The sequence below is a fragment of the Artemia sp. Qi Xiang Cuo genome, chromosome 5 (assembly GCF_049724085.1).
Source record: "Artemia sp. Qi Xiang Cuo chromosome 5, ASM4972408v1, whole genome shotgun sequence".
NCBI lineage: Eukaryota > Metazoa > Arthropoda > Branchiopoda > Anostraca > Artemiidae > Artemia > Artemia sp. Qi Xiang Cuo.
Genome location: NC_142798.1, coordinates 7,106,981 through 7,124,659, shown reverse-complemented (window position 1 = coordinate 7,124,659; position 17,679 = coordinate 7,106,981). Strand labels below are relative to the sequence as shown.

The 17,679-nt window shown below is 34.8% G+C and overlaps 1 protein-coding gene across 2 annotated transcripts in view; it reads left to right on the top strand.

Annotated features, from left to right (window-relative positions):
- Nucleotides 1-2,514: 2,514 nt before the first annotated feature.
- LOC148951755 (uncharacterized) overlaps nucleotides 2,515-17,679 on the top strand; it is a 29,216-nt gene continuing 14,051 nt past the window's right edge. The window contains exons 1-3 of one of the 2 annotated variants that reach the window (XM_089088706.1): nucleotides 2,515-2,612; nucleotides 8,114-8,129; nucleotides 14,819-14,920. In XM_089088706.1, the coding sequence (XP_088944832.1) occupies nucleotides 14,878-14,920 (43 nt within the window). In that variant the 5' untranslated portion in view covers nucleotides 2,515-2,612; nucleotides 8,114-8,129; nucleotides 14,819-14,877. Of the gene's footprint in view, nucleotides 2,613-8,113; nucleotides 8,130-8,351; nucleotides 8,699-14,818; nucleotides 14,921-17,679 lie in introns of those variants that run through there. The other variant, XM_089088707.1, reaches the window with a different exon arrangement.

The following is a 17,679-nucleotide window of genomic DNA, read 5'->3' as shown; positions in this document are numbered from 1 at the left end:
CTTCCATTGCTGCAAAGGGGTATGGGATGGCCTATTCTGTTGATATTTGGAGTGATAGAGCTCTTTTCTTGTATGCAGGGCATAATCAAGAAAAGAGCTCTAACACTCCAAATATCAACAGAAAAGGCCATCCCATACCCCTTTGCAGCAATGGAAGCAAATGCTGCCCAACGATACCAAACAAAGCCTGTATTGAAACCAACCAAAACCCCCACGTCTAATGTCCCCAATGCATCAAGCCACCCATATCTAGGCTGAGTGTTGTTGCAAGTTGTCAGCTCTTTAGGATGGAAAGCTTTACAATTACTACACTCTCGGAGAATTTCATTACATTTGTTTGTTGTGTGTCCCAGTTTGAAACACTTCTGACACTGGATAGGCTTAGGTTTGTATTCCTTGTGTGGTTTGATTTGCACCTATAGGAATAATTTTTCTGGGATATCAATTTTATCCATCAGTATGAATAAGAAGGATCTACTAGTTTTCACGCCATTAGAGTTAGGTTTTCCAAGTTGGGTAACATCCTCAACTGGGATTGTGTTTCCAGCCCTATCTGAAAGCCCTTCTTTTAACTCCTGAGTAGATATCTCTGGGGGAACATTATAAACTAGCCTACTATTTTTGTTGGTGATTGTTTTGGGTTCCAATTAGATGCAATAATTGGGGTATTCAGAAGGGATTTTAGGTTAATTATTGTATCTGCTGATTTCTGATCTTCTACAGCTATTAGCAGAGATCCATCATGGTTAATATTAAGAGAGAATATTTATTTTAGCAATTTAAAAATTGCAACTCTTATTGCAGTGATCATTTTTCTTTCAAAGGGGTTAGTGGGAGTAATTTTAAGGGAAATTTCTATGTTTTTGGAGGGAGGATATTGGGCAGGGAGAGGGGAAATGCTTTTAATTGGGGATATTTTTTTCCTTGTTTTATAAATTCTAGAGAGGACCTCTTGAAACCCTTTATCATCATTTATGGTTACATTAGCCCCTACACTTATCATTGTCCTATTCTCCGAATTGGAGCTATCATTTGAACTTTGAGATAGTGTGCTTGACCAGCCAAGATGAGTATCTTTCACACTTTCACTGGAATTTGATTTGGGATCTGGGGGGACTTTTTTTTTTGGAGGACTTCTAAACATTGCCTATTGGAAAAAACTTTAAACAAATAAAAGACAAAACTAAAACAAGAAGGGGAAAATAGAAAGATATCAAACCGTCTGCACTATCCTATGGGGAGGGGAAACACCACAGTATAGCCCTGAGGATCAGTTGAGCAGGATTGGTTTAGTACAACTGCAGATTAGAAGCGATAATAATTCACAAGAAAATATATTTTAATTTTCTTATAAGGTTGCTGCTGATCAGTTGAAAATTCAACTCAATTAGAGATATTAGCTGCGTTCGTTTTCGTCGTTCTATGGAAATCAAATCCTCGGTTTTACAATTAAGCCGTTCGTTTTCACCGTTCTATGAAATGTTTCGCTTATAAGCCGTTCTTTGAAATGCCGTTCTTCGTTCTTAGTACCGTCGTTTTTAGAACGACGAACAGAGCCACAAAATCAGTTCAACAACATTATTTTTACTTTTGGGCGCCAAGTTTTAAAATAAAAAAAAACAAGACAGAAAACAAGTTTATTGATATTGAATTTTGTAGATTTTGTTGATGGGGTCTTTCATCTAAAAAATGGTAGTGATTTGTTTTTCGTATATGTGGCACAGTTTTGAAATCTTCAGAAAGTTCTGGAAGCATTTTTGGGATAAATTGCTTTCCAAACTTTCAAAAATTCCTTAGGGGTCACTTGGAAAAATCATGGTAGGAATTTCTAGATATCTTAGATTACAACTAATACTAAGAAACTCCAGCTAACCCCACGTTTCAATACCCTTAGGAATATGTTCAATTGAACAAACGTCTTAAGCTAAAAATTTAGAAAGGACATTTGGCTGATTAAGTGTTAGGCTAAGTGCCACAACTATGAGTATTGTCCATATTATGGAGTAAAAAATATTTTCTTAACATGTGTCCCTGTGTGGAGTCCACTATTTAGGATTGCACCCCCATTTCAACTAATTTAATGTCTATGCCCATTCATAAGCATTCAAAAGCAAGAGTGCCCATTTGCACTCTATAGAACGGTGCAACAGTCACTCAACAGACACTTTCCTCTAGTAACTCTATTGCTTGTTTTGCTACATTCACAAGTATATTTTCCATTTTTGTTGTGCTGGTTGACTGAAATTTTATCTGTGACGTTGAAATTTTATCTGGCTAAGGAAAGCTCTTATAAGCCGTTTTTTCAGGCTAAAACGAAGTTCTTAGAACGGCGAAATAAAACGCAATTTAAGAGTAAAACCGAGAAAATCTTTTTAGTACTAAGAACGACGAACGGTGAAAACGAACACAGCTATTGATAGGATGATTAGAGATATTTATGGATCAAACACTTGGCAACAGTGGTATTTTATAAATTCACTAGAAGAAACAGAAGATACGTTCTGTACTTTTGGCTCATGCTATGAGGTGTAACATAGCAGGAAGGCGTTGATTTTCTGGTGTTAATTGCTAGAAGAAACATTAATAAAAAGAAAACTAAAGATTCGAACTTCACAATTCAAAATGGAGAGAAAAAAGTCCATGGACAGTTTTTCCATGAAAATATAAAAACGACATTTCTAAATCGAAGAAGAAGAAAAGAAGAAGAATATTAAAAATAATTGTGTTAAGAGAATTCGAAAATTTTGTGAAAAGCAGGAAGTTTGAATCAAGTGAAGTTTTCTTGATTATTTTTATTTATATAAAGTGGGGATTTTATCTCAACCATGATCCCAATGAAATGACCACCAGAGAAGGGAGATACCAATTACCAAATGCTAGACCCCGTCTCCCCATTACCAAGTGACCTTTCTGAGGACTCAGACTCCAACGAAACCATGGTCACTGTCCACTCTGAGGACTCAAATCTCCATGACGATGGCTTCAAAACAGTCACTCCTAAAAGATCCAAGAGAAAACGGTAAACCAGTTTCTCCCCATTAAAGACAGTTTCTACAACACCCCCATCTTTTTTGGAAAAAGAGCACTTCATCCACATTTTGCCTACCTCTCCTGAAACCATGTTCCAAATGAAAAACGTCCAAACAATTCGACTTGAGCTCTTCAAAATCCTGAAAATTAACTTCAACCTCAACATCAACAGAGATGGTTCAATCTTAATATATATTCAAGCAGGCTTTTAAAATGCAAAAACAACTCTTTTGTCACTTAACTCCCTTGGAGGCATTAAGGTCCATTCAAAGCAATGGATTCGCCCTCCCCCTGCCCAAGTAAAAATTGTCATATACAGTATCCCTAACGGTATTCCTGAAACTGACTTAAAGGATGGCCTTATGAACTGAAAGGCAAAAAAATATCAGTATCAAAAGTCACCAGACTTGGAAAACCCAACAATGATGGCATATACACATCTAAATCCTACCTTTTCACCCTGGACTCCACCCTAGAGACTTCAGTGAACCTATATCCCTATTTGGCCAGATAAAGCCCTACAAAGAGTACAAGGCTAAGCCAATACAGTGTGAAATATGTCTGATAATGGGTCACACAAAACAACACTGCAAAACAAACCTGAAGAGGTGCAACCTATGCTAAAAAATCCATCCTCCAAACACAGCAAACTCTGCAAACAAGAAATTATCATGCATTAATTGCAAAGGTCCCCATTCTTCTGACAACAGATTTGTATGCCCAAAATACAAGGCAAGATCAATGGCTCTCAGGTTGTCTGAAAAAGAAAACATCCCATTTCAGTTTGCAAAAATTAAACTCATGGTGCACAATGCAGTTACACCTGAATTCTCTGAACTAAACACACAACCTAATCAAAAAACTCTACAGCACAAAGCTACAAGGACCCAACCACAAAAAACATTCCCTGGAATCAAGACCTTAGACTTTCCCCCCCTTCCAGCCAGAGACCAAGACCCTGAATCTTCCATAAGTAAACCTGCAAAACCAACTTCATCAAAATCGACAAAGTAAATATCAGAATAAAATCCTAATCTACTTACAAACTTATGCCTGTACATATTCAACTTCAACTCACTCTCCAGAACATCCCTCACAGAAGATCAAAAATCCTCAATTCTAGAAGAGATGGCTAATACCTACTTCCCAAAAAATCTTAAGGACACAGCCAACACAAATTTCAGCACTATACTCAATAAACTAAATCTATCTATCAATGGCTAACCCTCAGTTACCTCTATCCTCCTCAATTTTGCAATGGAATGTGAGATCATTAAATGACTATAAAATCACTGACCTTCTTAAGTATACTTCTTCACACAACATAGACATACTATGCCTTCAAGAAACCCATTTAAACTCATCAGTTAATCTAAAAATTCCTGGTTATGATGTCCTAAGAAAAGACAGATCTTCCAATAGAATTGGTGGTGGAGTTGCCATCCTTGTACGATCTCACCTCAAATTCTGTGGTATAAGCCTCCCTGATTTCAGTCATGACATTGATGCAATTGGTGTAAAGTTGTGGCAGGCAAGCATGGATGTCACTGTTATTAATTTATATAATCCAAATGGTAATAACAATGGACATGATTTTTTCAATTTCATTTCTAATAATTTATCAAATTAAAATCTAGTGGTTGTTGGGGACTTCAATGCCCATAGTTCTATCTGGGGTTATTCACCTCAAAATAATGCTGGAAAAAACATAGAGGAAGTCCTCACCAATTTTACCAATATAGTACTAGCGACTCCTAGACACATAAATACCTACTTAAGCAAAAAAAGTGGGAGTTATTCAATTATTGATCTTCAATTAGTCTCATCAAATTTAATTAATAAAACTACTGTCAAAAGAATAGACAACCTCCTAAGTGACAATTTTGCCATATGCACGAAAATTGGTGACCCAGCCATCATTGATAATTTCATTTCCCACTATGTGTGGCAAAAAGCAGACTGGCCAAACTTCTCCCACATTCTCTCAAACCATGACTACCCTTCACTCTCCACTGACCCAAACCAACTCTCCAAAAATCTCACATCACTACTTCTTGATGCTGCAAAACTTACCATACCCCAGTCCCAATGCCCTAAAACACTGAAGAATAACAAACCCCCTAAGCCATGGTTGACATCCTCTTGCCAAGAGGCTTGACACAATAAAAGGAATGCCATCAGATCCTTCAAGAGGAATCCATCCACTGCAAAATATATTGTAGAGCTACAAGCAGAGGCCAAACCTAAGAGAACACTCAAACTTACAAAAGAAGAGGCTTGCAAAAATTTTCTCTGATCAGTGTCGCACAAAACGCAAGAGTCAAAGATTCATAAATTCCTAGACAAGATGTGTGGCAAATCCTCCACACAGAACCCCTTCCATTACCAGCTAACTCTAAATGGTCAGCAGCTGGAAACCAACGAAGAAAAAGCTAAATTTTTAGCAGATTTTTTTTAGAAGAAATTCAAAAACAACCCTCATAATCCACCTCAGATCAGCCTAACACCCCATTTTGACTTGCCTGGGTCCCAGTATCTACTCCAAGATTTTACAATGATTGAGCTGAATAAAGAAATCAATTCAATCAAACCCAAAACATCTTGCAGCAACGACCAGATCCATCCATCTATGCTCCAACACCTTCCAATAGAGTTTAAAAAAGTACTCTTATATCTCTTCAACAATGCCTCGAGTAATTCCTTCTTCCCATCTGCTTTGAAAACATCACTCATCATCCCCATATTAAAACAAAATAAACCCAAAGAGGACCCCAACTCCTTCAGACCCATTATGATTACCCCAGTTCTGGGAAAATTATATGAGAAGATAATCCACTCCCGATTGTATTGGTTTGCTGAGTCTAACCACCTCATCCCACATACCCAAACAGCATTTAGGAAATATCATTCTTCCATTGATGCATTTGTTTGCCTAACCAACGCCATATCTGAGTGTCTGAAAGACAACCAAATCCTAGTTGCAGCCTTCTTGGACTTCCAAAACGCATATGATAATATCCAACATCCACTCCTACTGCAAAAATTATCAAAAATGGGTTTTCCAATACCTGTAGTGAATTTCTTTAAAAGTTAGCTATCTGAACGCTCTTTTGTTCTCCAAGTAAATTCCTACATCACTTCCAAAAAGTCTGTCTCCAAAGGCCTTCCCCAAGGTGCTGTCCTCAGCTGTCTCCTGTTTTCACTATATTTATGGGATCTGAACCTACCCCAAACAAATATTCAGTTTGCAGATGATATAGTCCTATGGTCTACCTCAAATGATTTTGAACTAGCCCAATCCAAGTTACAAAAGTCGCTTTATGCCTTTGAATTTTTCTCCAACAATTCATGCCTACCCACCGCCCCATCAAACTCAGCTATAGTACAGTTTCATAACAAGAAACATCTCCAATCTGCCCTACTAACCCTAAATGGTGTTGTCATCCAAGAGCAACAACACATCAAATATGTTGGCCTCACTCTAGACCAAAAACTAACCTTCAGGCTCCACATTGAAAATGTGAGAATAAAATGCCTCAGAAAAATGCGTATCTTACAAAGGCTACTCAATACGCCTTTGGGTTGCCATGAAAAAACTCTAAGAAATTTCTATAAGACTTATATTAGATCTCAGATTGATTATGGACTAATTGTATATGGCTCATGCTCAAATACCCTACTATGCTGTCTGGAGACTGTCCAGAATACTATGATCCGTGCTGTACTTGGCCTCAGGAATCACACCAAAACCAACTTCCTCCTCAGTGAAAGTGGCTTCACCTCTAGTGCCATGCGTAGAGACATCCTACTTGCCCGCTACTTTACAAAAATTGATGGTAACAGTTCCCATAGATTACATGACTGGCTAAGAAACCCTGGAGCTGTTAGGGGCCTTGCACGGGAATTTGCAACCACCCAAATGACCTACCCCATATCTTCATCTTCTTTATTTCAAATTTACCCCCGGATACCTTCCTGGGCTAACCACTACCCAGAAGTGAACCTTTTGTTTGCGCTAGCTATTAAAACCGACCTGTCCCTTGCCTATTTAAAATCATTATTTCATGAGTTTGAGTCTCAGAGATATATCCACCACCTCCCAATTTTTGTGGATGGCTCCAAAACAGATTCCAGGACTGCTTGTGGAGTCCACTTCCCATCTTGATGTATAGCAGCTGCTGAAAGGCTCCAAAATGATGTGAGTATCATGACAGCCGAAATAGCTGCCATCAAAATTGCATTGGAAACCATTATAAAGATGCCGAACCCCCCAAGAAACACCCCTCTTATAATTTATTCGGACTCAAAATCAGCCCTTGCCTCAATATCACCAGAACATTCAGACTACCCAGACAATGATACCTCCACCACTCTTGTACTATTGAACCAACTACTTAAACAAGGTATATCCACAAAAGTCCAGTACATCCCAAGTCACATGGGTATAAAAGGGAACCACAAGGCAGATGAAATAGCTAAATCTGCCCTTCAGCTTGAAATAATTTCTGGAAGACCTATCCCAGTAAGAAATGTAAACCATTGGCGCCTAAAAATTTACCTAGCAAACCAATGTCCACCAAACAATTCTCCATTTACAACCCGGAAATACTCAAAGATGTACCACAGAATACGACCAAATGCTACTGGCCTTAACAGCAAGACTTACCACTATCAAAACACAACCATTCCAACAGTAATGATCCCTATTTGCCGCCTATGTCAAGCCTATGATGAGACCATCAACCATGTTCTTTTTGGTTGCCCTGTGGCAAATCTCAACCATAACAAAGAATGGCTAACTTAATATACTATATTCAAGCGCCTCAAGCTAACCCCTAATATTGACCAACTAACACAAAGGAGACACCCTTCAACTGATGATACTGAATTGTTCAAAGCTGTCTTTAACTGCTTAAATATAGGTGGTTTCATCAATGATGTATAAAGCCTATTATTGAATAATAATAGTATAATTCCTATATGTGATTTCCCAGGACACCCCTGACATAAACAGACAATACGAAAAAGGTTAAATGGATTCATTCGAAGCCTATAATCTAAGAAGAAGAAGAAGAAGAACTTCTTATTTTCTCTGTGACGTAAGTAGCCTGTACTAAGGTAAAAAACCACTATGCCTAGCCTATCAAATTGAGGAATAGCCTATTATGTATAACAAAAACCCTCACATCTTGTTAGGCTACCAAATAGGAAATTGAGCAGAATTGTAAATATCAATGAACAGCTAAAAATCTAGGTAAATTTCTAGATGGCACTATAATTTAGCTGGACATCCACCACATGGCTAATATGGGAGCAAAGTATAAACACATACTGAAAAAGTATTGACACAACTCTCCAAAAGTGACCCCGCATACCTTAGTGCCTCTAGAGGGGAAATGTTGTACTACTTAATCACTCCAAGCCAATAAATCAAACTCAATACAGCTTTTACAGAACAAGTATAATCACCTATGGAACTTGAAAAATTTAGGCACCAGGTTTGCATAGGCATGGAATCATCTCCAGAGACATGGACAAAGGGTCACTTTTTTGTGTGGAGAGGATAGGTTTTGTCAGTACTTGTTGTATGTGTTTTTACTTTGTATAGGAGTAAAGTTCATTTGTGATGCAAATGGGTGTTTTATTTAGATTGAGGATGCAATTCTAGGTATATTTTTGCACATTAGGGGGGTGGGGGTATATATTCTGTGAATTTATAGGTTCTAAGAAATTCCTTAATTTCTTAGAAAAACAAGGAAAAAATTGAAGATAAAGGCTCTCCCCCTGCAAAATGTGTTAACTAGGATTGTTCTCCATATTCTAGAGTAAGAATTGTCTTCTAAATATGTTTCCTTATGTCCAGCTGGACTCCTAGGCCTATGCTTAAAATACTGGTTGGCCAGTTGGCTAATTTAAAGATTTGTATATATATACACTGTAAAATTACCCATCTGGTGGTATCCCATCAGGGATGAAAATGAAAACATAATTTGATGCATGTTTTATGCTCTTTCATAATTCAATGATTGCTTCTGTTGCAAATCACATCTTGAGTCCTTAATGGGGCCCCAAAGGTATTTCACTTTTGTAACCACACAAAGAAGTTATCACCTCTAGTTAAGTTATTGAAAAATGGTTAAAAACATATCACTTGGCCTACTTTATAGGCTAAATAAGTTGTTCAAGAGTAATATATTCAAAAAATATTTATTTATAACAATTCAAATCTCATTTATCAGGCAACTGAAATATAAACTGTTGTTCAAATGCCATTGACAAAAATAGGCTAGTGCAGAATTTTATGATTCAAAACTTTGCTATTGACAACTTAGGGTATATATTTCCATATAAGGGGGTGGGGGAGAGGTAAAGTTCATGGTAAATTTGTAGTTGGCCATATAATTTTGCTAGGATGAAAGTGAAAACATCATTTGATGCTTTTTTATGCTCTTTTATAATTCACATAAAATACCTTCAGGGCTCAAGATACAATTTGCAACAGAAGCAATTATTGAATTATAAAAGAGCAAAAAAAAGCATCAGATGATGTCTTCACTTTTATCCTAGCTAAATTACAACCTAGAAATTTACCAAAATCAAAGCTATGCATTAATATGGTTATTATTGAAGTTATTTAAAATCAAACACTTGAAATTATTAGTTTATTGGCTTACATAGGACTGCTTTTTGGAAGAACCCATTTTCCTATTTTGATGTATATATCCTTTCAGAGTTTTAGTTTTATTCACATATTAAAAGAAAGTTGATTCTAAAAATTTAACTTACTGCTTGACCTTTAGGCCTAATCTATCAATTATAAATAGGCTATTAGATAAATTTTTTTCTTTTCAATTGCTTATCAAAACAGAGACCACATTTTTAATTTATGCTGTTAAGTTATTGGTGAAAATGTCACCACGAAATTTCACCAAGTAAAACAGGGGTGGCCCAAAAACCCTTTTCTATTTTTCCAGAATGCCAAAGAAAAGGGGTCTTTCCCTAAAAGAGGGAGTTGAGGTAAAGTTCAAACTTACCTCTATAGTCAGAATTGCATCCTGAATCTAAATTTAACATTCATTTTTGAATTGGAAATGAACTTTACCCCTCCCCTACCCTAATGTGCAAATATATACCCTGAATGGGTATATATAGGGTTGGGGTAAAGTTCATTTCTCATGCAAATAAATGTTAAATTTGGATTCAGGATGCAATTCTGACTATAGAGATAAGTTTGTTTCTTAGCTACCTGAATAGTCTTTTTATATAAACACTACTCCTGGTATTTTGGGTAAATTTCTAGGTGGCCCTATAATTTAGCTAGGATGAAGGTAAAAACATCATTTGTTTCCTTTTTTATGCTCTTTCATAATACAATAATAGCTCCTGGCATCTTGATCCATTAAAGGGGCCCCATTTCATTTTTGTATTTCAGTTTTTGTATTTCAGTTGTATTTCAGTTTCAGTTTTCAAGTATTTCATTTTTGTGACCACACAAAGAAGTTATAACCTAACCTACAAAATACTTGATTTTCAATTCAAACTGTTTTCCTACCATTTCAAGTTTTTCAAATGCCATTGACAAAAATAGTACTGAATTTTATGATTTGAAACTTAGCTGTTGACAATTCAGGGTATATATTTGCACATTAGTGGGGTGGGGGGGGGAGGGTGTTAAAGTTCATGGTAAATTTACAGTGGGCCATATAATTTAGCTAGGATGAAAATGAAAACATCATTTGATGTTTTTTATGCTCTTTTGTAATCCATATAAAATACCTTAAGGGCCCATGTAAGGGCACAAGATACAATTTGCAACAGAAGCAATTATTGAATTATGAAAGAGCAAAAGGTATCAAATGATGTTTTCACTTTCATCCTAGTTAAATATTGACAAAGACCACACTGCCTTTCCATATCAAACAAACACAATTTAAAAACAATAGGGAAATTTTTTTCCAAGACAGTGCAATTTAAATTGGTGAATATTTTGGCCCTATGTCAAAGGGCCATCTTCAGCATGAAAGAGGATGAATTCATTAAAATGAAATAAAATGAAATTATTAACTGCAAGTTTTCAAAGCTAATCTTGCTTTTTTAGCAGCTAGTCTAAAAGGCCTTTTTGTAACAGGTTCAATACTATTGTCAATTGGTTTAATAAAATATTTTGTTAGATCATTTTTAATTAAATTTGAGTATAAAGAATTCAGTGAATATTCTCCAAGTCCCTATTTAAGGAAATATTTTTATTTATTTTGAGCCTAATTTTGATAGATTCCCAAACTACCTATTTTATCCCCAAATCACTACTAATGAGAGAAGATTTTTCAAAAAGTATTGTGTGGCTGGGATTATCAAATATATGGCTTGCTAAAGCAGAATAGAAGGAGTTATTAGAACTATTAGCAATTAACGCTTTGTCTATGTCTTCTTTATGCTGGTGTATCCGTTTTTCTAGATTCTGATGAGCTCTGCCAATGTAGTAATTGCATGGTATTTGATAAACCCCCCTTTGGCGAGTAACTGGGGTTTTATCTTTACCAGACTTTAAGAAATTTGTGATTTTAAAGTTATTAGTGAAAACTAAATACAGATTATTTTTTGTGCAAATATTTTTTATTTTTGCTGTGATTCTTGGGATGTATGGAAGATAGATTATATTAGAGGGTATTTCTGGAGCCCCACATTGTGAAATATTGTTGATTTTACGAAAATGTCTTTTCAGTCTACAGTTAATCATATTATTGACAAAAGGAATAGGGTATCCATTGCCAAAAAGAATATCTCTGATAAAATTTATTTCTGCTTTTATGTGTGAATCAAGCAAATGCTCAGGGCACGGTCAATGAGAGAAGTTAAACCTGCTGTTTTAACTTTTGGGGGGTGATTTAAATTAAAATGAAGATATCTATTGTTTTGTATTGGTTTTCTATAGATAGTTAAATCTAAATTACGAGTATTACGGATAACAAGCACATTCAAAAATGGTAGTTTATTTTCAATTTCAAAATATAGGGTAAACTGCAAATTTCTATCATAAGTATTAAGATGATCTAAGAAATCCCAAAGTTCAATTTTCCCATAATTCCAAAGTGAAATTATGTCATCCATGTAACAACCCCAATAGACATGTTTTAAAAAATATGAATTTAATGCCCAATTTTCAAGGTTCTCAACATAAATTTTTGCCAGTAGGCTGGATAGAGCTGGCTCCCATTGGTAACTCATTTATTTGTTGATAAAAAGAATCACAAAACTGAAAATACACTGAAAACTTATTACAAATTTTAACAAGATTAAATAAAACTTCACAATCAATCCCTGTTGCTGAGTCTTCAATTAAGTGATAATTTTCTTCTATTTGTTTTTTTAATAATTGCTCAGAAGCAGCCACATCTATATTTGTATACATTACCATATTCCAGTACTGTTTTTCTCCCACCTCCTATGTATGATGTATCAGATAATATGGAACCTATTCTGTTTAGTGTTACAATAGCTCTAAAGGAACTTATGTCTTAATGAATATACCTGCTGATCCTGACTGCATTCATCCTAGTATCATTCATGAATATTGAACAGTCTTGTGTCAACCTCTTTCCTTGCTGTTCAGGTTATCATTAAATCTTTCAGGCTACCTCTGGATTGGAAAACAACCCATATTATTCCAATACTTCAGAAAGGTAGAAAGAACCTTGCCAAAAAATATTGACCTATTAGCATGACATCAGTGGTTGTTAAGGGTTTTAAAAGAATAACCAGTTCTGAAGTTATTAGACATCTTAAAGCACATAATCTCTTGCATTGAGAAAACAGTTTAATTTCATAATATACAGAATAATTGTAGCTAACACATTCTGACTACAGTTTCACTTTAATTCACTCCCCCTCCTAATATGCAAATATATAGCCTAGCTCAAATGATAAATTTCCCATGCATTCTTCCAACATCTCTTGTTTCAACATGTTTACCTGTAAATTAAATCAACTGTAATGAAACATGAACCAGAAAAATACAAGTTGTTGGTAGCAGAATACATGAAAGATGTATAATTTAGGCTATATGTTTGTACATTAAGGTGGGGGGGGGGGGATAAAGCATAGTGGAGCTGTAGACAAAGTGTGTTTAGCTAGAATTATTCTGCATATTGTGAAGTAAGAATGGTTTTCTTGACATCTTTCCTTCTCAATGGGCTCTTCTCTGGATCGCTTTTGTTATAATGGGTATATTAAACTGGCTATCTCCTTGGTCTACAAGTCATCCCTGTGCATGATTGAGTGCATAATTTACCAAAGTAGCCTATTATTTTAAATTAGGCTATTTCTAAAAGTGCATAATAATGGAAGGAAACATGATAATCTGATCATTAAAAACCTCCTGCATATTGTAAATTAAAAATTCATTGTTTTCTTGTTTTTTTTCTAGTCTTTAGGCATTCATTGAGCTTTATATAGGACAATTGTGTGTTTGTGGGGGGGGGTATATTTTTAAGTGAATTGATTACCACATTTGGAAAGAGTATTAAAAAGGGAACCAAGTAGCATATTCCCCATGTTCCTATGTCAGTTATGGAGTTTGTATATAATGACCAACATATTATACATTATGGGGCTCTACAAACAATGAAAATAAAACCAAACACATAAATAGTTTTTTTTTTTATATTATCTTGTATTTCACTCCTTATTTATTTTGAAATATAAGCAGTAAGCTTTAACCTGTTTTCTTGTACAAATTTGCCAATTTAGTCAGTGAGCATTGTATGCAAGAATTGGTCATCCTCTAATTAATTTGACATTGCCTAATCATCTGAATAGTTTGGAAAATTTGTCAACTATACTGTCTGTTCTCTTCCATTCCCATGTGGCTAGGAATGTATTGCAAGTACATTTATGCTTCAATTTTTGTGAGGATTTAGGGCATAGGATATAGGTCTAAGTCTGTAGAGTAAATACTAGCTGGGATTAAGGAAAGAGTGCTGATAATGAGTATGGAAGAATTTTTTGTATTGCATAATCATAGTGTAGGATGTTCTGTAAAACTATGTTATGGTCTGAGTTTCAATGGATAGTATGTACTTGCAATCAGAACTTCAGTTTAATTTATCTTCTTTTGAATTTGTTTCTAAACCCTGTGTGTTTTTTTTTTCAAAAGTGGTTTATCTCCTTGTTATATATTCCTTGTGTAAATTTTAAGTCTTTTGTTGCTTGTATTAGGGAGTCTCTAATTCCTAGATGATTAGGCAATGCAAAGAAGAAGAAAAAAATGCATTAGAAATCACTGAAAAAAACCCTAACTTCATCTCCTAATGCACTAAAAGTAAAAAGTTTTTCTTGCAATCCAGAAACAGTAAAATATTTGAGACTAAAAATAATTTACAAGATAGTTATGACATAGAAAGTCATCCCTGAATAGTTATGAAATATGTTATCTTAACACAGTATTATTTGAATTTATTTTTAAAAACATGTAGTAATGGAAAGAATCATGATAATCATCGCCGTACATCAACATCATCACCATAATTTTCAGTTTTTGAAAATGTAACTTTTTCAGCTAGAAAGAAAACATTTTTTCTTACTTTTAAACATTCAGAGATAGTACCTTCAAAGTTATTTTGTTTAATTTTTTCTTTGTTTTGTCAGTTCTTTTTGAAGATTTTATCATATGCTTTTGAAGATCTGTATTTTTAAAATTGGCAATAACTCTTCAAAAGACGCATCTACCATATGCTCTATATTGTTTTTTTTTTTTTTTTTTTTTTTTTTTTTTTTTTTTTTTTTTTTTTAGGGAGTGACTGCAGCTATTGTTTATTCAGTTAGAGAGAAGATTAAATCAACGCCTTATCTATGAAGCTTTTGTTTATAATAATATCAGTTTTTGCCTCTACAGGTAAGCAATACTTTTTCATTTTTAAAGACATTTGTTAGATTTTTGCTTTAGGCTCAATATTTTAGATTTTAGACTGGTGCTTTAACAGTTGTAATTCAGACTGACAAGTCATATCATTTGAAGGGGTAATAGCAAAATTTGTACTGAGTAAAAAAAAAAAAAATACCCAAAAACAAAATAATGAACTGTGAGATAGTGATAGCATAAAAACAGATTGTTGGACCTGAGTTACAATCAGGATTGTTTTTGAAGAAGAAAAATAATATTAATTTTGGTATAAGTTTAGCACTTTCACTCTTCAGAAGGAGACATGATACAATTCTGGAAACTACTTTAAAACATTTTAAAATGCTTTCTTCTTGGGAGTTAAAGTACTAAACAGATACCTTAATTTCAGTTATAAGAACTAAACGCTGAACTAAAATACTACTTTTTTCCTTCTAGATAGCTTGTTTATTAGTAATACCCTCATGTCCATTGTATTATTTATTCGATACTAGTACTGCTAAAAGCTCACTGCAGCACCAAGCAGCCTGAGGCCAGCACATCTACACCCTCTCCTCCTTTACCCCAATATATTCAAACCCCTCTTTACACCCTCCCAAGAAGTTCCCATTTTCCTTAAATCTTTCCTTACTACATCCTCCCACCCTATTCAAAGACAATAGGTTTTTGTTTGATCCTAGATGGTTGGCTGATAAGGATTTATTTGATACTGCTAATGAAACTCACTACTTCTATCAGCTCCAGCAAGACATCTCTTTTTCTGGAATTATATTCTGTGATAAATTCTCAAGGCTTATATAACCCAAAGACATGACCATTGTTCCAAGATTATTTATCAAAAATTTGTTGTTTTTTCCTAGCTTTGGAAGTTTTGCTGTTTTTAGTGGTGGAACACACATTTTTTTTATTTCTTTTTTTGATTATATAGATTATAATGAAAAAACTTGCTGGCTTTGTGTTTTCCTCCCTCATCTTGCTACAGTTGGTAACCTTATGTAAGGCCCCAACTTGTTTTTTTTTTTTTTTTTTTTTTTTTTTTTTTTTTTTTTCTCACAGTTTGCCAGTAATTGTACAAGCCCATTATAGTATGCACATAGAAGTTTATATCTAATAGTATTGTTGCTGAATGTTTATGTGATTATGTATAACTTATCCACCATATATATGTATAAAATAGGGACCAGTGTCTTCCCTCTCCAACCGGAAAATCCCCCTGGATAATTCTGCTCCCCATAGAAAATTCTCCCATGGGTAAAATTAAGCAGTCATGGAGAAAGTACAAAATAGGTACCTCAAAATTTCAACTAGATGTCCTTAGGGGTAGCAGAACGAACAGATATCAAAAACGGTTCTAGGACAGGGGCTGGTTAGTCTCAAATCACTCTTGACTTTAAAAAGAGGACCAGAACTCCTAATTTCTGATCAAATGAGCATCCTCTAAAGTTTCTATGGCCATAAGGGGAGGTTGAGGATGAGGAGGGGGCAGCTCCCTCCTATTCAGAATAAATTCTGCTTCCTTTGTGGTTTAACGTTACTCTTTACTTTCATAATAACAGCATAGACCAGAAATGTTACCGGAAATCAAGAGGGATTATATATCAATTTCTACCTCCTCCTCCTTAGAACTATTTCTGATTTGTCTGAAGGCTGAGTGACAGTTAGGATGTTTTGGCATTAAAATTCACAATTTGAGGTATTTGCCCCTCTCTAACTATAAAATCATCAGAAAACCCTACTTTAGAGGTTTATATCTCTCATCTACAGAAATTTGGAATTTTCTTTTTTTTTTTAATAAGATTACAGATGGTTATTTTTCAGGAATGATTATATTCAACCAAGGGTGCTAGAAGATCGGGAAAGGGCTCATTTGAACAAAAATCAAAAATTAAAGTGTTGTTTTAACTAACCAAACATGTTGGAGGGTAACTTATGAAGCAAAGAAGAAAAAAAATAATAAATGAAAATAATTTCTTAGACCACACTGCTTTTCCATTTACGAAAAATTAAGCAAGAAAAACGGGTTTTAATTTTTATAAAGCAGTGAATAAATACAATAAAATAAACACTTAATTAAACAAACACACTTCAAATATTTTGGCCCCACATCCGGGAGCCTTTCTAAACAGAAAAAAAAAGAGAGAGAATGAAACAAAAAATGTTCTTTTTAAAAACTTAACTTACATCAAAATAAAACATACTAAACACATGAAGAGAAAGAAAAAACAAAAGAAAAGAAATATAAATAAGTAGGAATCAAAACTCACATATTAAATAACACTTCCATGCACTGGCGTATAAACAAAATCGAATGTCTATAATGATACACTCGTCTCCTCGCAGTATATAAATGGAAATCTATCAAAAAATGAAGAATATATTATACTTAAACCAAAGCAATAATGGTCAGCTAACCCCCGGCCCATAACCCCTAATTGAATGATTGGAAACTGAATTTATCAGAGGGTATCCACACCCTCTTTTCCTTAAATGCATCTGATCATAGCCATTTTCTTTAAAGCAGTCCAACGATCAGATGACAAAAACTTCGGGGTCAACATAGCCCCCCCCCCCAGAACCTGGGGGAACTAAGGGTTCACAAGTTCATCAACCAATTTATGAATTATAAATTGAACGGATTCGTTTGGTTGCAAGCTTAGCTGCAGTTCGTTTACTTTTCCCAGCATTTAACCCATTCTGACCTTTGTTCGTAAGGTCAACATTCGTTTCAGAACAATTATTAAATTCAGTACCTG